This window comes from Nomascus leucogenys, chromosome 2 (assembly GCF_006542625.1).
Source record: "Nomascus leucogenys isolate Asia chromosome 2, Asia_NLE_v1, whole genome shotgun sequence".
NCBI lineage: Eukaryota > Metazoa > Chordata > Mammalia > Primates > Hylobatidae > Nomascus > Nomascus leucogenys.
The window spans coordinates 29,369,983-29,391,796 of NC_044382.1; the positions used below are offsets into that span (position 1 = coordinate 29,369,983).

At 47.2% G+C, this 21,814-nt stretch overlaps 1 protein-coding gene across 1 annotated transcript in view; it reads right to left on the reverse strand.

Moving 5' to 3' along the window:
* AFAP1L1 (actin filament associated protein 1 like 1) overlaps nt 1-21,814 on the reverse strand; it is a 70,810-nt gene that overhangs the window by 32,191 nt on the left and 16,805 nt on the right. Inside the window, exons 2-8 of the mRNA XM_030826778.1 lie at nt 10,858-10,986; nt 10,137-10,220; nt 9,260-9,357; nt 7,965-8,073; nt 4,095-4,193; nt 2,885-3,096; nt 357-536 (exon numbers count right to left, since the gene is read on the reverse strand). Of these exons, the coding sequence (XP_030682638.1) occupies nt 357-536; nt 2,885-3,096; nt 4,095-4,193; nt 7,965-8,073; nt 9,260-9,357; nt 10,137-10,220; nt 10,858-10,986 (911 nt within the window). The remainder of the gene's footprint in view (nt 1-356; nt 537-2,884; nt 3,097-4,094; nt 4,194-7,964; nt 8,074-9,259; nt 9,358-10,136; nt 10,221-10,857; nt 10,987-21,814) is intronic.

A 21,814-nucleotide genomic window follows, 5' to 3' on the forward strand; every position in this document is an offset into this window, starting at 1 on the left:
TTTGTTGTTGTTGTTGTTTTAAGAATTCACAGGTGTAATGATGAAATCAGCTTCCTTTGTAGATACTAAGCCTCCAGTTCCAGGAGGTATACAAGCGCAGGCTGAATAAGCCCACAGTAAGGATTTGGAAAGGGAATTCAAATAACCAGAAGGAACACAGGTCTCCATCATGAAGTCTGCCTCTTGGAGATATCCGAGGCCCATTTCCATACATAAGCCCTAGCCACACACAGGGCACTTGGGCTCAGGCACTGAGCAAGAGGCTCTTCCAGGGACAGGAGCCAGCTCTACTGAGGGCTGGCTTGGGGAAGACAGAAAGGGTGAGAAGGCGGGAAGGTCAGGTGCAGGCCACACACCTTCAGCCACTCCTCGGCCTGCTCTCGGCTCTGCAGTGCCAGGACCAAGACCTCGGTAGCCCCCTGGGTGAAACGCAGCTCGTGCCTCTTGTGCCGGCTGTCCTTGGGCACATAGATGATGGTGCAGGTATCCAGCGCCAACCTGAGATGCGGCTGCCGATCCTTGGAGCTTTTGTAACACTGGACAGGGAGAGAAACGCATCAGGATCTTCTGAAGTAGAGGGTAGAGGAGGGAGATATCCTCACACAAAGGCTCGGGGGAAGCCCGACCTCCCTTTAGAGACCTCCCCCACCCAGCCTAGCCATGGGCACTGTGTGAGGATAGCTGAAGGGTCCAGGCCGTTCACCTTAAAAGATAAACCTGGGAGGAGGCATCTTTGGGCAATTTTCAGTCACAAGTACCTATTTGGGAAGAGGCAGAATGTAGCACAATCCTAGGAAGACCAGGTTAGCCTAAAGAACCAGAGAAGAAACGGGCTGGCTGGGGAGGAAGCCAGTTAAAAATCTACCTGGCAGGAATTTGGGAGACAGAATTCTAATGGAGATGGAGGGTTGGCCTTGGGAAGTCAATAGTTTACGAATAATGATTCTCACTTCCCCATTTTTTTTAATGAGCCCAGCATTACCTTCATACCAGAGCCAGTCAATGACATTACGAAAAGAGAAAATTATAGGCTAATTTCTCTCATAACCCAATCGCAAAAGCCCTGAACAAAATGCTAGCAATTGGATTCCAGACGTATATAAAAAGCAACTACATCAAGACTAAGTGGGGTTTATTCTAGGAATGCAAGAGCGGTTTGACATTCAAAGATCAATTGTATCATTAATCATATGAACAGAAAAAAAGGCCAAAAATCACATATCTGAATAGAGCTAGAAAAAGTATTTGATAAAATTCAGCATCCATTTAAGTGAACTAAGAATAGAAGGATCTCCTTAATGTAATAATAAGGAACATTTTCATCTACAAACAACCCACAGCAAATGTCATCCTGAATGGTAAATTATTATTATTACGTTTAGAGACTGGGTCTTGCTTTATCACCCATGCTGGAGTACACTGCTGTGATCATAGCTCACTGCAGCTTCAAACTCCCAGGCTCAAGCAATCTTCCTGCCTCAGACTCCTGAGTAGCTGGGACTACAGGTGCATACCACTATGCCTGGCTAATTAAAAAACATTGTGTTTTTTTTTTTTTTTTTTTTTTTTAGAGACAGAGTTTTGCTTTGTTGCCCAGGCTGGTTTTGAACTCCTAGCTTCAAGTGATCCTCCTGCCTCAGCCTCCCAAAGTGCTGGAATTACAGGCATGAGCCACCATACTCAGCCTTAACAGTGACTTCCCTTTTGAGCTCTAGACTGAGACAAGGATGTCTGCTCTCCCACTTCTGTTTGCATTGTGCTTGAGGTCCTAGCTACTGCAATATGTGGAGAAAAATACAGAAGGGGCAGGATTGGAAAGAGATTGGTCATGTCCCTTGGACTAGTGCCGCCCTGCAGTGAGAAAAGGTCATGTTTCAGATGCATTCATGTTGGGCAAGGCTTGTCAACAGACTTCTGGGGACAGAAGCTATTCTTTTTCTGAAATTATGTTTATCCTCTTACTTTGTAATTAAAGGTGCTCTTTCTTTTATGAAATGATAGGATGAGAGATGGTAAATATAAAAAAACCCTTCTTAAAAAAAGCAAGTAATAGAACGATTGAGTTTTTTAGGGGATTCGTTTTATAAAAGACAGATGTATGGAAATGAGGGTAGAAATGTGTACACTAAAGCTATTATAATAGTGGTTATCTCTTGGTCAAGGAAATTATTGACATTTGGTCAATAGTTTTTTTAAAATCACTTTTCATTTGTTTTTCTCTAGTTTTATAAATAAGCACATTTACTTGCATAATGAAAAACAACAAAAATTTAAAAGTGATAAAAAATTCTTTTTTTTGGCAAAACAAAAACATGGTAAAGCCTGTATCAGGTCTTTTTTTTTTGGTTTTTGAGATGGAGTCTCACACCGTCGCCCAAGTTGGAGTGTAGTGGTATGATCTCGGTTCACTGCAACCTCAGCCTTCTGGTTTCAAGCGATTCTCCTAACTCAGCCTCCCAAGTAGCTGGGACTACAGGCACGTACCTGGCTAATTTTTTGTATTTTTAGTAGAGATGGGGTTTCACCATGTTGGCCAGGCTGGTCTCGAACTCCTGACCTCAAGTGATCCACCTGCCTTGGCCTCCAAAAGTGCTGGGATTACAGGCGTGAGCCACCGTGCCTAGCCCAGGTCTTTAAATTTGAGAGAGAGAGACAGAGAGAGAGAGAGAGAGAGAGAGAAAGAGAGGCACAGGGTGTGTGTGTGTGTGTTTAAATTCTGCTCCAGTGGGGAAAGTCCTGATCTTGGGAGCATGGGGGCTTTGAGCTTCTGTGCACAAAGTCAATCCAGGTATGCCCAAGGCAGACATACCCGCATGTATGTAGAGACACACCCACATGCAAGTCCACGTGAGGCCAAGGCACATGGCTGCTGCTGACCACTCACCAGGAGCTGGTCCTCCCTGATGACCGTCAGCTGCTTGGCCCACTGCCCGAAACGCTTTTTCCGCAGCAGGAAGGCACATATCCTGCATTCCCTCACCAGGTGCATGGAGGCCTCCTCTGAGGGCCACTGGTGTCGGGGCTGCGGGCTCTTCCCTTCCTCCTCCTCCTCATCGTAGGACTCATAGGAGCTGCTCATTGCATCAGAGTCATTATCTGCAGGCGTCATGGGAAAGGATCCATCACTGTGCCATCCTGGGGAAGCACCTTCTTACCCCTCTGCAGCGATCCCTGCACTGGGGCCTGAGGCTAGGAAGGCATGGGCATAAGGCATGACACTGGTAATGACTAAGGCCCCTACTTTTTTTTTGGAGATGGAGTCTCGCTCTGTCACCGAGGCTGGAGTGCGGTGGCGTGATCTCAGCTCACTGCAACCTCTGCCTCCCGAGTTCAAGCGATTCTCCTGTCTCAGCTTCCCAAGTAGCTGGGATTATAGGCGCCCACCACCACACCCGGCTCATTTTTGTATTTTTGGTAGAGATGGGGTTTCACCATGTTCGCCAGGCTGGTCTCCAACTCCTGACCTCAGGTGATCCACCTGCCTTGGCCTCCCAAAGTGCTGGGATTACAGGTGTGAGCCACCACACCTGGCTGGCCCCTACTTTTGCACTTTGTTGTACTGATTTATCCCTTGCTTTGTGAAATTGGTTACTTCCCTTCTCAGAGCTTCAGTGTCCTCATCAGTAAAATGATCACAATAAATGACAGAACCCACTTCAGCTGGCTATTTGAAGACCAATGCATGGACAGTGTTTAGCCAAGTGTTTGGCACCCAATAAATGCTCAATAAATTTATGCTATTGTCATTACCCCTTCATCTTGACATCTGTTGTCTCTGGTTATTCTCACAATAACCCAGCAAATCTCCATTTTATAGATAAGGAAACTTGAGGCTCAGCGAAAAGAAATTACTCACCTAAGATCAGTTATCAAAAGTCAGGGAAAGGGTGAGATCCAGGCCTCCTGATTTCCATTCCAGTGGTCTTTCCACTGAGTGTTGGGGTCACCCAAAACAAGGGCGTTTGGGCCTCTCTAGTGACCATGGTCTGGGTTGAGGGGCTGGTGGGCACACTCATGCTAAGGGCCAGGACAAGGCCTGCCCTTTGCAAGGGCAGAAGCCCTGCCCAGCATCTGGACGCCCACCTGGTACTTACAGGAGCTCTTAAGCTCGCCGTTCACCCTGGTTGCAGGGTAGCTGCTGTCTGCGTCCTCATAGTAGCCATCCACAATCGAGTGTGAGGGGCTGCAGCCATCTGTGGGTTGTCAGAAAGAGCTGCACTTTGGAGAAATGCAGGCAGACTCCAGGGGCCAGGACTGGGGGAGACCCTGACACCCCTGCTCCTCCTCAGGGAAGAGACAGCAGGCACTCTGAGCAGCTCTGGCCACGGTGTGAGGCCTCCTCTCTGCATCTCATCTGTTCTAGCTCCCCACAGTCACTCTGCTCCTGTCACCAGAAACTGCCCTGCTGGGCTGTCATATCTCCCGGCCTGTATTCATGCTTTTCCCTGTGCCCTCTCTCTTCTACCAGAGGACTTCTCATCCGTCAAGACCCAGATCAACGATCTTTCCTCTGACTTTCTCAGGCAGTGAGTGGTCAGCTCCTCCTCAATGACCCCAGAGCATTGCATGTGTGCATGTGTGCATGGTGTGTGTGTGTGTGTGTGTGTGTGTGTGTGTGTGTGTGTGGTGTGTTGGTCACAGCTCTGATTTTTGCACTGCAGGGAGCAATGTACCAGCTGCTTGGGCTGAGACCTCCCTCCCTGCTCTGCCTTCTCATCTTCTTCCACCTCAGCCCTTCCTCTTACTTCTTTCTAAACCTCTGGGACTGCAAAGAAAGAATTGGACTAGAGGAGCTAATAATATCGTGCATAATAGTGACTACAACTACCTGTGCAGATTTTCACAACACCTTCCCATTTGGAGCTGGGAGGTAGTACGGTGCAGTGCTGGGGTTAGTGGGATGTCTCAAACTGTATTCTGTATCAGAATCACCTGGGGAGTTGTTTGAAAATAGACACCCCTGGGCTGTATCTCCAGAGATTCTGGTTCACTGGAGTGGGCTGTGCTGAAGAATCTGCATTAAAAAATGACTAATAGGAAAATTCTAAACATCCATAAAAATAGAAAACATATTGGACTCCAATGAGTTGGGAAAAATTTATTTGATGATTTTTTAAAAAGGTTATTTTGATGCAGGCGGTCCCTGGAACATACTTTGAAGTTCAGATGGTTAAGAGCATGTGCTTTGGGATCAATCCGAGTTGAGTTCAAATCCTATCTCTATCATTTACTGAGTGACCTCAAAAAGAAAAGTCTCTGTGTATTTCAGACTCTTGATCTGGAAAGTGACATGAGCAATTCCCACCTTGGCTTAGTGATACAATTCATGTCAATTCTTAGGACACACGATATGCTAAACAAGTGCCAGCTGTTATTACTGTGATTGTCTCCTTTGATTCCCACAAGGCAGGGAGGTAGATATCAGCCCCATTTTACAGACAAGGAAACAAGCCACACACAGTTTGCTGGTGACAGAGCCTGGATCAGAACTGAGGGTGCCAGCTCAGGGGATGGTGCACATCCCCCCTCCCTTCACCCAGTCCAACTCACTCTCACAGCATACTGCTCTTCAGAATGCTGCTCTGGGCTCCTAGCCCCGCCTGTGCATCTGTTTTCTGAAGATGGTAGCACTGACATTCCCAGTAACTGGGACACCCAGTTCTACCTCCCAAGTGAGGCTCGGAGCCCGCCTTTCCAGCAGGCACCCTGAGGCCTCAGACGCTGGACATCTCCTGGGAGGTGAAAAGGGGTGTCAGGGCCAGAGGTGTGAAGTAGGGAAGGGTGAGGGGGCATGGGGACACAGTACTCAGACACCCGGCAGGGCTGGACGCTGTGCGCGAGAGGAAGGATACTCCCTGATGGGCTTGGCGTGCTCTCCCTGGACAAGGTTCCCGGCCCTTCCTGAAGCCCTCCCTTTCCTTCTGCCCCAGGATTCCAGCTGCTTCTGGGAGGTGCCTTCTCTGCTCTGTCTGAGAGGGAAGTGAGTTCCCTGGGGAGGTGAAGGAGCCCCATCTAGCCAATAGGCTTGACCTGGGATTCATGGCCCAGCAGCACTGTTCCCTGTCCTTGAATGTATAAAATAAAGTTGCCTGTTTTACATCCCAACAGCAGTTTGTGATAACACAGAACCTGAGACTATCAAGGCTGAAGAGGGCTGTGGATTACCTGGTCCAAGCACCACAGCCAAAAGGTGCAATCAGCCCCAGGTCCCTCAGCTGAGGAATGGATAAGCCCAATGTGGTCTATCCGTACGGTGGGAAGTGTTCAGCCATAGAAAGGAAAGAAGTTCTGAGGCATGCTACAACATGGATGAACCTAGAAAACATGCTAAGTGAAAGAAGCCAGAAACAAAAGGCCACAGATTATATGATTCCATTTATGTGAAATGTCCAGAATAGGCAAATCCATATGGACAGAAAGTGAATTGGTGGTTAGCAGGGGCTGGGGTGGGGAATGGGGAGTGACTGCTTAGTGGTACGGGCTTCCTTCTGGGGTGATGACAATGTTTGGGGACTAGATAGTAGTGATGGCTGCAAACACTGTGAATGTACTGAATGTACTAAATGCCACCTGTTGGACAGTTTGAAATGGTGGAAATGGTTAATTTTATGTGCATTTTATCACGATAAAAAAAATTCACCCATGGTAAAAAGCACAAACAGTAATACAAAAGAGTATGAATGAAAAAATATGTTCCCTTCACCCATATTTCTATTAATTTCCCACAGGAAAATCCTGTTAATAGTTCCTTGCATATCCTTGAAAAATTGTTAAAACGGATGCATGCATGTGTGTATGTGTATGTGTGTGTGTGTGTGTACACCCTATTTAAAAAAACAAATGGAATTGTTGTACACAGTATTTTGTGTTTGATGTTTTCAATGACATAATAAAACTGATATGTCTGTGCTGATCAGAATTCATTTTAGAAATTTGATTATTTTTTGGTGGTTGCAGAGCATTCCACTGTGCTGCTGAATGACAGAGCAGCATCACACAAACATTATCTTATACAAATTCAACTACTCATGCTGAGCCATCCAAACATTAGGACATAGTTTCTTATATGTAACGTTAAGTCCTTTTACCCAAACAAGTGACTTCATCTGATCTTCATTCAAAAGAATGTCCATGTGTTGCAATGCTGGAGGAAACCGATGAAAAGACCAAAGGCTCTCCTTTATGGCCAATTTAAGGGATTTTCAATGGTAACTTGTACCAGTGCCCACTAAATTATTTTATTGCATCCACCTACTAGTAAAAATATATACATATGTTTACGTTTATTTTTGTATGTTATATATGTATAAACTTTTTTTATAAATATGCTATTATCAGATTATAAATACTACAAAACATTCACATGGAACTTATTAAAAGATGTGTTGAATTAAATAGAAGTAAAGCTTCTGATATTTCTACCTACATCATCTTATGAACCCCTGGGTACCCCCACTCTACTCTGACAACCTCTGGTTTAGACCCTGTGCTTTTTATTTTATGCATTGACTCAATAACCTAACCCACCTGTAGGATGTCATTCTAGTGAAACAATTTCACCACCCACTCGAGAGGAGCACTTGGGTTAGCAGCTGTAGTAGGGGGAACAGTATAGTGGTGGTCATCTGTGTAGCTGCCTCCTAGCACACAGACACGGTGCATCTGGTTCCTCTTTCTTGTTTTAAGGGTGGAAGAACAGAGATCCAGAGGGCAAGAGGATTTTCCAAGGCCACACAGATCTGGGACTAGAACCTAAGCCCCAGCCCCTGGGGCCCCACACATTGGTCCACCCAGGCTGTCACCAAAGAGGCCAGGTGCCCAGGGCAGCTTCTCCTCAGCCAATGGTGACACGGTTGGGAGGGTGACAGGCTTGCAGTTCCAGCTCCCACAGGACACAGAGGAACTTAGATCTGGCTTCTCAGGGAGGGGAAGTCCCCAGCCCCACCAAGGGGACCAGAACTTACTGTGGGAGCTGATGTACTCAGGTGACTTGCCGGGTCCCAGAGGAAGGGCCTCTTCATAGTAGTCCTCAGGGGGAGGCTTGTTGGGGAGCGGTGGAGGCAGGTCGGCCGCCTGCAAGGGGACAAAAAAGAGGGCTAGGGGAGCGGAACACGGTGTGGAGAGGGAGGCTGAGGGAGAGGGAGGCAGGAGCTCACAGAAGGCAGGAGGCAGTGTGAATGTGGAGCCATACCTTTTAATAGAGCCACAGAGCTGGTAAAACTTGAGGGCATATTTATCCAGTGCTTCTTACCACAAGTTTTTTAATCATCAGGGTTCCCCTGGAATGTCTGCAAGTTTTGTGGACTGCCAAACAGTAGTAGTCATACTTTTTACTGAGCACATGCAGAATTACCAGAAGCTACTGTGAGTTCTGCACTACTCTGTAACCACGTCTACACACACACGAGGTGCAGTAGGACAAGGAAGCGTGAGGCCTGTTCTTTAGTGAGGCAGAACCACCCGCAGCTGAGTGCTGAGCCACTGGGCCAGGGGAACCGTGGCTTTACAGCTAAGTTCTGCCACGTGTGAGTTGTGGGACATGGGTCATATCACTCATTCTCTCTGAGCCTCAGTTTCCTCATCTGTAAAATGGGGATAACAATCGTGCCAGCCTCATTCAGTTGCTGTCAGCATGTAAAGGACATGGTAAGTTGTTAGTGACTGGTACTGTTGCTGGTGATGATGACAATGAATTATGCAGTTGACAGACAAAGCTTGTTGTGATTATGAGCCCCTTGCTCTAATTCCATGGCCCCAAGGTTGGGCATCCTATATCTGGTCCAGTCTTTCATTCTGTAGGTGACAAACTCAGGCTCAGAGAAGAGAAGCGACTCGCCCAAGGCTACACAGCAGAGTCATGGGGGCGGGCAGAGGTCACCCAACTCCTGGTCCAGAGCTTTTTCCATAGCCCGGCTTATGTTATGCAATCAGAAGTTGGGCTGGTGACGTCCTTCGGGCCTGAGGGCACAGATAAGTTCACCACATTCTCCCTGCTCAGCACAAACACAGTGACTTCCCAGTCAGGAAGGTGGCAAAATAAAGAATAAAAATAAAAATACAGAAGAAAAAAACACACAGCGAGCACATCACAAGCCATTGAAATGTTCACACGGTGCTGCCTGTGCCCTCACCCACAACTCGAGAGAGACAATAGGGTCCAAAACTGCCAGGAGGGCACCCAGCATGAAGGGGAGAGCTTCCCTTGCCTCCTCCAGAGGGACAGAGGCCCTGAGGTGTGGGAACCCAGGCCGTGACTCACGTTTCTCAGGCATGGGCTCTTGGCTGGCTCAGGGCTGGCTCCTTTGCTGGGCTGCCCATCATCCTCTGGCATGTCCCGAAGGTCACTCAGGTCACAGTCTACAGAGGGACAGGCCAATGGGCAAAGAAAGCCAAGGATGAGCAGCACAGCCCAGGGGAAGGGGGCTGGATTTGGGGTCAGGAGACCTGAGTGTGAGGTCGGGCTCCACCACCCCTCCATTAGTAACCCTAAGCAAATGACTTATGACTCTGAAACTCATCTGTACGCTGGCAGCAATGATGCCTGCCTTGTCTGTTTTCCAGGATTATAGAGAGGATCAAATAAAATCATACTTGTTTTCGTACTTTGGAAATATTTGAGGGTTATGTTATAAAGGCACAGTGTGCTCCCTAAGTCTATGAGTCCCCAAAACTCTCTCACCAAGGCCTGTAGCTTTCTTTCTGTGTTGAACAGGGCTGTCTTCCCTCAGGATAGAGCTAGGACGGCAGGTACTCTGCATGCAGCCAGCTCAGCTGCTCCCATGCCCATGGCAGCCACACAAGCCCTCATTTCTGCTGAGCCACTGCACCGCTCAGCCCAGTGTCTTAAGTGGCAATCACCTGGGAGTGGCCGGCAAAGAAACACCCTAATGTGCCATGCCTTCTTTGGACTGCATGGTCATCCCTACCATTCCTCAAGTCTCTGAGCTGAATTCCTATTCCTATGCAGACTTTGATTAGACTTTCAGAGCTGGCAGAGCCCAGAGGGGCCAAGGACTGGCCCAAAGCGACTTAATGATGCGATGTTAGAGTGAGGCCCAGCCCAGTCGGGGGACCCTTCTGCACACACAGGGAAAGAGGGATGGCTCCGTAGCTGAGGTTGGGAGATGGTCACTTACCAAATTCTTCAAAGAGGGACTCCACGAAGCTGGGCCCCGAGTGGAGGTCTGCTGTGTTCACATACAGGTAGGAGACCTCCTTTGCTGTGAGGAAGAAGTGGGACACGCCAGCTGTGAAGGAGGAGGGACCAGGTCTCCCCCGTCCCACTCATACTTCTAGCCCACATGGGACACAGTGCTCACTTTGCAAAGCGCATTCAAGTCCTAAATTATTTCACTGGTTTTCAAACTTTGTTTTAGTTTTTACACTGGTATTGAGGATCTCTTTCTCCAAGTAAAAGGAGGCCCAGAAGCCCAGCATGGAAACAGATTACTGGGGCTGTCAGGCATATGCTGGGGTGTGTGCGTGTCATGTGTCAGGTGTGGTGGGTGTGTGAGGGGCTGTGTGCGTGTGTTGTAGGTCAGTGTGGGGGGTACGTGGGTGTGTGTGTTCTATGTGAGTGTGTATGTTGTGTGTGTGTGTGGAGGGCAGGGGTGAAGGAGTACAAAGAGCACAGCCAGGGCTGTCAGTGGGAAGGTGGGGCCCCAGTGGACAAGGACATTGGGCAAGAGCTCGCATGGAATGCATTGGACGCTGTGTCCAGGGCTTAGCCTTCCTCCTGCGGCAGCCCCTGGGGGTGGGGGTGGGGCAGAGGTTCCTGCATGTTCTTGAGTCAGGTGAAGGGAGGTTTTGTTGTCCTACGTAAGTGGAGCTCCTCCAGGCAGGCTGCTGGCGGCTGACCTGGAAGGGGCTGCAGGCTCTGCAGGATGGAGGCCACGGCCATCTTCTTTTCCAGGGTGGTATCGCTGAGGTACTCGTGGTCCAGGAGGCTGAGCAGCCCGGTGAGCTCTGGGAGCAGCTGCTCCAGCACTGCAGAGGAAGGCGGACGGGCACAGTCACAGCTGCACAGTCACAGCTCTGTGCCAGGGAGCTCGGCCCCCCACCACCTAGAGTTGGGCGGCAGGGGTCAGAGGGCAGGTCCGGGTGTGCAAGCAGACCCGGGGGCTCTCAGCTGTCCCAGCCCTGCCACCCAGCTCCTGTGAGAGGGTCCTGCTCAGTTAGTCCTGTGGTGTTTCTCCGGGTCTCCCCACTCTACCTCAGCTGGCCTTGGCCCAAGGACTGGACCTCCCTGGGCTCACTTGGCAACCCTGAGCTCAGGCAGCCCCAAGCAGAGGCTCTCAGGCCTCCCTCTGCCCCAGATTGCCCTCTGCTTTGCTTGACCAGGGTCCTTTCTCACTGCAGCTCAAAGCTCAGCACAGGTCTCAGGCTGGAGCCCCTGGCCATCCAGGACACAGGCAGGAAAGAGGGCCTTCCTGTCCCATCAGTTCATGTGCTTCAATCTCTGGAACCTTCTGTTTCCGGTGCCTTGGCCACAGCCAAACTAAACATTAACCCTTCTCACTCCATGTTATCAGTGCCATTCTTTCTTTCCACGTGACACCAGTGCTTCTCAAACTTGAGTGTGTGTGAGAATTACCTGGGGATCTTGTCAAAATGAAAATTCTGATTCAGGAGGTGTGGGGTGGGATCCAAGATTCTGCATTTCTGATCCGCACCCAGCTGCAGCTGATGCTGGTGGTCCTGGACCATCTGAGTTGCAAGATCCTAGAGCACAGAGTCCTTTAAGGACTTCAGTGTGCCAAGACCATGATGTCACTGATTTCTCCCTGTCCTGAAAAGTAACTTGGGACTTGGTTTGCCTTAGAACCAAAGACCAGCTTCATCACAGTAGTATTGCCCTGCTTTGCAACCCACTAAGCATTCAGGCGTGATAACAGAAGCTAACCTGTGCTGAACAATCATTATCAGTTATATTCAGCCCTTTTAGATTTTATTGTCTCATTTAAATCGTGTATCAAGTATTTTATTATCTTCATTACATGGAGGATGAAACTAAAGCTCCAGGAGGTTAAATACCTTCTCCAGGATCACACAGCTAGCAGAGCCTAGAGTGAAGCTGCTTTCTTCATTCTCTTCTTTTAACCAGAGATATATTGACTCACAGTATTTTCTTTTTTCCTCCCAACAAGTTTTGAAGTAGGTCCCATGATCACCCCTACCTTTTAGACGAAGACACTAAGGCTCAGAGAAGATAAATAACTTGCCTGAAGTTACACAGAGGCAAGAAAAGCCAGGACTTCAGCTCCAGCCATGACTCTTAACTTCATGTGCTGTTCCCCACCCTGGGCCCTCCTGAGGAAACAGGAGACACTGACCCGGAGCTGCAGGGCCTGGAGGTGTAGGAGGAGATACAGCACCATGCAGAAGAGAACAGGCCCTGGAGCCAGATCACCTGGGTTCAAATTCAGGCTCTATCATTCATTAGCCAATCACTTAACCTGTGGGTTCCTCAGTTTCCTCTTGTAAAGGGGGGATAATAACAGCACCTGCCTCATAGGGTGGCTGTGAGAATTAATGACACCAGGCATGCAAAGGGCCTTGCCCAGCACAGAGTGAATGCTCACCACAAGTCAGCTATTTTTGCTGTCACTGAAGAATTTACTACACTGATCTGTGCTGATCCCTGAGTGCCTGCCTCCCTTGGCAGGCTGTGAGGCTCTAGCAGGCATGGACTGGACTGTGACTCTCTGCTTCCTTATCATCTGGTCTGGGGCCTGCTCAGTGTGGGTGCTCTTCATGTGTCTGACAAGACAGGAATGAACAGATGACCACACTAGGACCTTCTTTTAAATATAAATCTTATGTATAGATAGTGACCCTTGTTAGGAAAACATGATGCTACAGTCTCTCTGTGGCAAAATCCATCATCACCCCAAACTCGCTGACAATGAGCTCAAGGCTGATGTGGACAGCTCCTATCTCGTGTGCACTCTCAGCTGCTGGGCACTGAGGGAGGGGCTTTCTGTGCGTGTTTCCATCCAATCCCCAGGGCACATCTGTGAGCAGTCCTACTGGGATGCCTTTTTTTCAGAAGATGACGCTGAGGCTGTGGCAGCTATGGGATAGTGGCACAGCTTGAGAGGTAGAGCCAGACTGATTCCAAATTTGTGTGATCCCTAGGGATCAGAGTGGCACAGCTCTGGGGGGCACTGCTCGCCTCCAGAGCCCAGGTGAAAGGTGCCTGGAGGTCCTGCTGCCTCCAGGGCCTGGGCCCTGCCATATCACATAAACACGGGTTCCGGATGAAGATGTTTCCCTCTTTAAAGCAGGTAATTATTTAAAATCATTTTAGCCAAACTTTAGCTATTTTCAAGGAAATCTTTTCAAATGGAATAACAAACCTCTTTAGCGCCCTCAACAGACACACTGATATGGTTTGGCTGTGTTCCCACCCAAATCTCATCTTGAATTGTTGCTCCCAGGATCTCCACGTATCATGGGAGGGACCCAGTGGGAGATAACTGAATCATGGAGATGGTTACCCCTGTGCTGCTGTTCTCGTGATGGTGAGACCTGATGGTTTTATAAGGGGCTTTTCCCCTTTTTTCTTGGCATCTCTCCTTGTTGCCACCATGTGAAGGATGTGTTTGCTTCCCTTTCTGCCATGATTGTAAGTTTCCTGAGGCCTCCCTAGCCATGATGAACTGTGAGTCAATTAAGCCTCTTTCCTTTATAAATTACCCAGTTTCGGGTATTTATTTATTAGTCTTTATTAGCAGCATGAGAACAGACTAATACATACACTAAATGTTGGTTAACTAAATTCCAAAACACTTACTGAGCACTAATTATGTGTCAGCCTAGCCCCTGGGCGGGGCTTAGAAAAAATGAATAAGAGATTGTTCCAACTGTCCCAATGCGCATTCTCTCTCTGTCTCATACACACAAACATGCGCATTCCCTCATAGGTAATTACTCACAAGGGAGGCCATGGCAGATGCAAGAAGGTAGCCACAGGTGGCCTGGGAGCCCTCCTGTGGCCCCGCAGCCATAACTCATATTCAAAAGCACATGATACCTCTCTGCTCTCCCACAGGATGCTATAGCTCAGGGGTGCACTGGGCTGTTTATCCCTATACCGGTTATTCTGAAACTTTTTGGTATCAGGGTCTTTTTATACTTTTAAAAATTATTGGGCCAGGCGTGTTGGCTCACACCGTAATCTCAACATTTTGGGAGGCCGAGGTGGGTGAATCACTTGAGCTCAGGAATTTGAGATCAGACTGGGCAACATGGCGAAATCCCATCTACAAAAGTATACAAAAAATAAGCTGGGAGTGGTGGCATGTGCCTGTAGTCCCAGCTACTCAGCAGGCTGGGTGGGAGGATCGCTTGATCCTGGAAGGTGGAGGTTGCAGTGAGTAGTGACTGTGCCACTGCACTCCAGCCTGGGTAACAGAGCAAAACCCTGTCTTAAACAAAATTGTTGAGGACCCCAAATTGCTTTTGTTTTATGTGGGTTGTATCTATCAATATTTACTGTATTAACATTAAAACTGAAAAATCTTTAAAACACAAGAACACACAGATACTTATCCCACTAGCCTTCAAAGTTACCCCTTCATCACAGGTTGTGCCTGGAAAACTCCACTGTAAACTTGTAGAGAATGGGAGTGAAAAGGTATATAATGTCTTAGTACTATACAGAAGTTGTCTGGACCTTACAAACCCCCTGAAAACATCTTGGGGACCGCCCCCAGGCAACCCCCTCATCCCTAGCTACACTTTAAAAACTGCTGCCCCCCAGTGAATGACTAATGATTGCTAAACTTTTTGGGATTTTTAAATCTGTTCCTCCCTCCCTTTCTTCCTTCCTTCCCTCCTTCCCCACTTCCCTCCCTTCCTCTCTCTCTCCATTCTCCCTCCCTCTTTTTCTTTTTTCCTTTTATTTTCCCCTCTCTCCCTTCTTTTGTTTCTTTCTTTCCTTCTGTCTCTCTTTCTTTTTGCTGTAAGGTTCCAACAATTTCTTGTTGCTATCAGTAAATGCCTATGGGTGGCAGCTTTCTGGCTTCTAAACACTCTACTGCTTCTACTTTAAGGTTTGTTATAGTCGTTTCTAAATAAGAACAGTTTGGTTCTGCATGAGTGCTCTGCATTTAAAAACCTGAGCTCTTGCACCCAAGCTTTGTAATACCTTTTTTGTTTCCTTCCTGGTCTTTGATGGGATTCTTAACATGGGACCTTGACATCTACGTGCTCTTCCTTTAACTGAGATTTGATCACCAAAGTTCAAACAGACCAAAGGAGAAGAAAGGGACTGAGTGTATCTGAGAGAAGCAGATGGAGAATGAGGGGCTGCCAGTCCTGGCGGGGTTTCTGTGACCTGAACGGATCTGGCAGGCAGAAGGGGCAGAGGGAGGGGAACCATGGGGCAAAGCACAGCTTGCACTGAACCTGCAAATCTTTCACTGGAGCTGAGCAGTTACCCTGGGCTGGGCAGTTAATGCACATTATCTCATTTAATCCTCCAATGCCCTACAAAGGAGGAAATGGAGGCTCAGAGAAGTGAAGTTACTCAGCCAGTAAGCAGTAAAGTCAGACCTTGAACCCTGGACTGTCTGACCCCACACCTGAATGCTCCATCAGAAGACTTCAGCCCAGCTCAGTGCAGCAGAGACGAGGAGGCCAGGCTGGGGCTGGGGGGAGGTGGGCAGATGTGAATTCTGGGCTTCCTCTCACAGCCCTCCAGTGGAGGGCTCTGGGCCATGACTTCATGGGGCTCCTGATCTGGGGATACCTTTACCTGTGGGTGGAAACCCTCACCGTGAGGCTGAAATTCCTGCGTGAAGGCCCTCTCCCCACTGGGCCTGTTTGAACTTCAGAACTTCAACCGTGAAGATCTCATAGAAAAAAAATAGACCACTGAAAGCAAATACCTGAATTAACAGAAGGGATCTCATCCCAGAGAAAACCCGATATACATCATGGATGTAAGAAACCTTTCAGCCAGTGCTGGGCTCTTCCAGAACAATACAGAGCTCACCCTAAGAAGCTAGCTTTCAATCACAGTGAATACAGAATTTTGATGACAGCTTCATCTTTAATTTTAGAGAATTCAAACCACAGAGATTTAAAACATTAGAGAATTTAAATTGGAGCGGTCATATGGGTATAAGGCATATGACAAGTGATTCTGTTAGGGCTCATATATACCAACAGGACAGTAACCTCAATTTTTAGTAAGAAAAGACTCCTCCAGCGGGATTGTTGGAAATGCACATTCCCAGACCTCCTATCCAGAAAGTCTAATTTGCTAGGCCTGTCCTGGATCCAGGAACTTGCATTTTTACAAGTACTCCAAGTGATTCTGATGGGGGCAGTCCAAGGTTCAACCTCTGCAAAATACTGCACCAGAAAAAATGTGCTATAGAGGACATAAGGAATGTGGGAAAACCTCTCCTATTCCTTAAAAAAATATCATTAGTTATCCTCTTCTGAAATAACTGAGAGTCAAGGTGGGAATAGGAGCCCCTGAAGATTACAAATAGCTGGAGCATGGAGTCTTGCTTAGAATAGTGCAGTGGCTAGGGCTCTGGGGTTGGACCCATGTATATTGGGATTCTTGCACTGCCACTTCTGAGCTGTGCAATGAGGGGCACGTTAGAAATTTTAAGCCCTGGTTTTATCATAGGCAAAATGAGAATAATAGGATCCCAACCGCATAGGGTTGGAAAACTAGGTAAGGTTATGCTTGTGAAGCACTTTGCATGGCACCATGCTTCGAACGAACGTTCACTAAATGATAGCCATATTGCATATTATTTTGTCATTGTTGTTATTTTCTAACACTTTCCAGAACTATGGAGACTCCACAGTATTGATCAGATAGCATTAGGAACAGATTTGCTATAGTTGTAACAAGCTCCAGGAGGACAGGGTCTGTGTCTCAATCAGTATACAGTAGATGCCCAATGAACATTTACTCAATGAATACAATATTTTGATGGCCTAGTCTAATCCTCTTATATTAAACATGTAGCAAGTGAGTGTCCAAGAGGTTATTTAACTTAGTTATGGTCACACAACCAGTTGGGGGAAAAAGTATTTTGTGTTAAGTTCATACAATACTAACACAAAGCTTGATGCTTAAGATAAGTCATGGAAGAGTGGCTAAAAGCACAGGCTTGGACAATTTGGGCTCCCCTCCCAGCTCTGTCATTTTCTAGCTGTGGGCCTCTGGGGGAAACTTCTAAACTTTCCTAAGCTTCTGATTCTTCATCTGCAAACAGTGGGGGTGATCACAATAGCTGCTTCACAAGGTCATGGTGAAGATGAAATGAACTGATGTGTATGGTGCTCAGGCACTCGATGGCTGCTCTCTTCACTCATCTGTGATCGCCCCATGGAGTTTCAGGTGCAGTGGTAGGCACAAAGGAGGATAGTATAGGGACAAGAGGGCATGGTGGGACTCTGGAAGCCTCATCCTGTGAACTATTCATGGCTCTGGCCCTGACACTGAGCTTGGGATGGCTGTGGCACAAGGAGCTGGCGAAGCCCCTTCCCTCAGGGTGCTCACATTCCAAGGACCCCCTCCATGCAAGGTGAGGAGACAATATCTTCTAGACAGAGGGGTAGTAACGCAACCCAGATATCCTGGGTCCTTGCTGTCCCCAGTCAGGAAAAATTTTGTTCCCAATTCCTAAGCTGCCCCCCTCTCCTGTCTTTGCTCTTGGCAGACTCGGGCATCAGGACAGAACTGTCTTTATGTCTCCAGTTTATTTAGAATCACGAATAAATTCCATCTATCTTGCTTGGTTGAGTTGAGTCTTAGGGAGGTACAGTGAATTCCAATGATGAAAAAAGATACAACAGGAAGAAATGGACTAATCATTGTTTATAAGTTTTCAATCTTTTAAGTGAGGCAGAGAGGCTCAGAAACCCAAGATGAGGGATAATTATTCTCTGGGTTGCAAAAAAGTTTTTCAAATAAATTTAGAAACCTATTTAAAATATATCTAAGATTAGACTGCTAAGTGCTTATTGTTCCTGGTGAGTGCCCAACTAAGAGTAAGATCACTTTTCTATCTTCTCCTCACTCCTCCCCATATGACTGAAATCAAAATAAGATGTTAGATAGCAGAAATTAAGCTACCAATAAAAAGTACTACCACTTGCTACCTGGTTCACATCCCTGATGCAGCCTGAGTGAAAAGCAAGAGGTATTTATCACAGCCAGAAAGGACACTAGCACACAGAAGGTCAGATTTATTTATAAATCACAAAGATAATGAGTTCATAACAAAAGACAAGTGAGTAATTAAATTTCAGCAAGTCACAAGAATAATAAACCCTGTATTGGCTCCTATCAAACTAGGCCCAGTGCTGGGCACTTGGACTCATGATCTCATTCCTGTGTACCTTTCAGACTCTGGAACATATAAAAATGCTTGGAAACAGCTTGCAAATTACAAATTCATTAAATGCAAAGCCGTAGGAAAATATACAACTTCTCTTTTCCCCATCTCACTATTTGACCAGCCTCTTTACAGAGATCACAAAGATAACTTATCCTTCTTTGTTTTCAAAGTCAGAGTAAGTGCAACTAGCACCATTTAAAAATGGAAAAAGACCACTGTGAGGCTGTGGTTTTATGAAGGGCCTACAATTTTTCTTTTGATTTACTCAAATTTCCTTTCTTATGCAAAGAAAAATGACCCAATTTCCATCTCATAAAGGCTCCTGTTCTGGAGAAAGAACCAGTACATTACTTGGAACATTTCCGATCATTATTTTAGAGAGAACTTTCTGCATACTGTGTTTTAACAAACGACCATATTAGTGGGGCATGACCCACTGTACCAGTGGGGAGGCAAGTCACCCTGGAAAGAAAAGCAGTATGCTGATCAGATGTGAGCTCAGTGCTTAGGTAGGGTGAAGGAAAGGAAGAGCAGCCTTTTCTGTGACTTTCAAACCCTGCAGGCTTTTCTTTTCCCTCCCTCCCTCCCTCCCTCCCTCCCTTCCTTCCTTCCTTTTTTTTTAGACGGAGTCACGTTCTGTCTCCAGGCTGGAGTGTAATGGCGCGATCTCGGCTCATTGCAACCTCTGCCTCCCGGGTTCAAGTGATTCTCCTGCCTCAGCCTCCCAAGTAGCTGGGACTACAGGTGTATGCCACCATGCCCAACTAAGTTTTGTATTTTTAGTAGAGATGGGGTTTCACCATGTTGGCCAGGAAGGTGTCGATCTCTTGACCTTATGATCTGCCCACCTCAGCCTCCCAAAGTGTTGGGATTACAGGCATTAGGCACCCTGCAGGCTTTTCCAGAGACACCTCCTTCCAGGCTGTCCTCACGCTCTGTTCCTCAGCCTCTCAACTCAGGGACTTTGATGAGCTGTTCTTTTTGCCTATCAGAACTCCTTTCCCCTGCCAGCCAGTAACATCCTGTTTAGCTCTACTCAGTCCTGACTTCCTCAGGGATACCTTCCTTGTCCTCTTCACTGCACCTACTCCCCCCATTTTATGCCATGGTAGCATCAAGTATCTCTCCCTGTGGCACTTCACATGGCAAGATTTTGTATTTACTTATGTATTTTTTGATGATGGTCACTTTCCCCAAATTAAGCCTGAGCTCCTTGAGTGCAGGAACATCGCCAGCTTTGGCTAGCGCCAAACATAGGGCAAATGTTTAAGTATACATGGAACAATAAATTCTTGGAGCAAAGTTTATTTTCTTTTAAGAGTTGATAAAGTCTAAAGGCTAGTTAATGTGATTTTAAAACCATGTCTGGCCTTATAGTGGCTCAGTATAGTAAAGAGAGGCTTGAAAAAAAGAAAAAAAAATCAGGCAACAAAAAGTACCCCCAGCATGTAAAAGGAGGCAAAAGCCCAATTTTTCACTTGGCTAGGTTCCCAAATGCTCTATTTTGTTCAACTTACATCCCTCACATGAATATGGCTGCCAATTGATTTAGTGATGCACATTTTGTAGTTGGTGGATTTTAATTCTAACATATACACTGAGAAATAATGATAACAGATATTGAGCAACCTAAACCACTTGAGTTTAATTCCTGTTCCCCAATTTCCAAACTGTGTACCTCTGGGGCACTCACGTAACTACCTGTGCCTCATGTACACCATCAGTAACATGAGCGTATCTACCTCACCAGTGGGAACAGGCCCCAACACATGTGAATGTGCCTGGAACAGAGTCTGGTACGTAGTAAGCGCTCAGTAAATGTTAGCTATCTCCATTACTCTTCCATTACTACTATAAGACATATTCTGCTTTAAGTGATTTACATGTATTATTTACATAAATTAAGTCTTATTTTTGGGGGACGGAGGCTCTGTTGCCCAGGGTGGAGTGCAGTGGCACGATTTCAGCTCATTGCAACCTCCACCTCCCGGGTTCAAGCAATTCTCCTGCCTCAGCCTTCCGAGTAGCTCAGACTACAGGCGTGTGCCACCATGCCCAGCTAATTTTTTGTATTTTTAGTAGAGAAGGGGTTTCACCATGTTAGCCAGGATGGTCTCGATCTCCTGACCTCGTCATCCACCCGCCTCGGCCTCCCAAAGTGCTGGGATTACAGGAGTGAGCCACCGCTCCCGACCCATAAATTAAGTCTTACAATAAGGTAGATTAGCCCCACTTACACATGTGGAAACTGAGGATGCTAGAATGAGAATACTGGACTGGAGGATCTAGTTGTTATGCCTCCCCCAGTTTTCCTTCAGGATGCTTCTTCTGTCTGTGTCCAGCTCTGGGTTTACTCTTGCAGAGAGGTCACCAGCTCCTCAGGTGAGGCTGGCAGAACTGCCCTTCACTTCCTGGGTTGAAAAATCTCTCCTTCCCCTGCCCACAGACTCTTCCAAGTTGTTGCAAATCTACCCAGCTGGGGCCATCAGGACATCTCCCTTCCTTCCTCTGAATTTACAAGCACTTCTCTGAGTCCAAGTGAAGGCCAAACAGTGGGCAGAATGTAGAAGGAGATGGCACTGGTTGGACTCGCATTGTTTATCACTAAGACAAACACTTCCTGTTGTCCCAGCTTGGATAGGGAAGCCCACTGTACATGCGGGCTGGAAAAGAATGACAAAGGGGCAGAAAAAAAAAAAAACCCAGCTGCAAAGCCAATGCCTCCGTCTTAGTGCTTTCCAAGAGTTAAATATAGCCCCTGTGTGAGGGAGGGCAGGGGTAGTGAGGTCACCTTGGAAGACTTTTGTGTGTGTTAATTACAGCGATTGCAGGAAACTGAATATCCTTTTATGCTTAAGAGAATAGTACAAATTTCACTCCACAGGATAGAAACACAGAAACATTCATAAGAAGGGAGAAGGCAAAAAATAGTGGGAAGAATTTGGGACTTGGAGGACTTGGTTTGGGCTCTAACTCCTCCCATTTGCCAGTATGTAATTTTGGGTGAGTTATTTAACCCCCTCAGAATCATTTTTCTGTTCTGTAAGAAGGGGCTTAGAAAGCCCATGCACAGGTTTATGTGAGGGGGAAATGAAGAATGGCTGGAAAAAGGCTGGTAAATCGTAGGGATTATTGTTAGAGATGGTAGAGCACCATTCTTTGATGCACTGTTATTTCAGGAAGACAGGGTGGTCATGGGGAGTTTCTGGGTGACACTCTTCCCAGGAGTCAGGCTAGGGTGACAGGCTCAGGGAAGCCCCACATCCTCAATGGCCTTACTCGCATCAGCTCTGCCCAGGTTCCCGTCATCCACCAGGAGGGCCGTCACTTGGAGCATTTTGTTTCTCAGCTCTGGGCCTCCAGGGAAGCCATAGCTTCTTCTCCCCAAGGCATTTCCAGACCACACAGGAGGGGGTAGGGGAAGGCCACCCGCTTCTGAG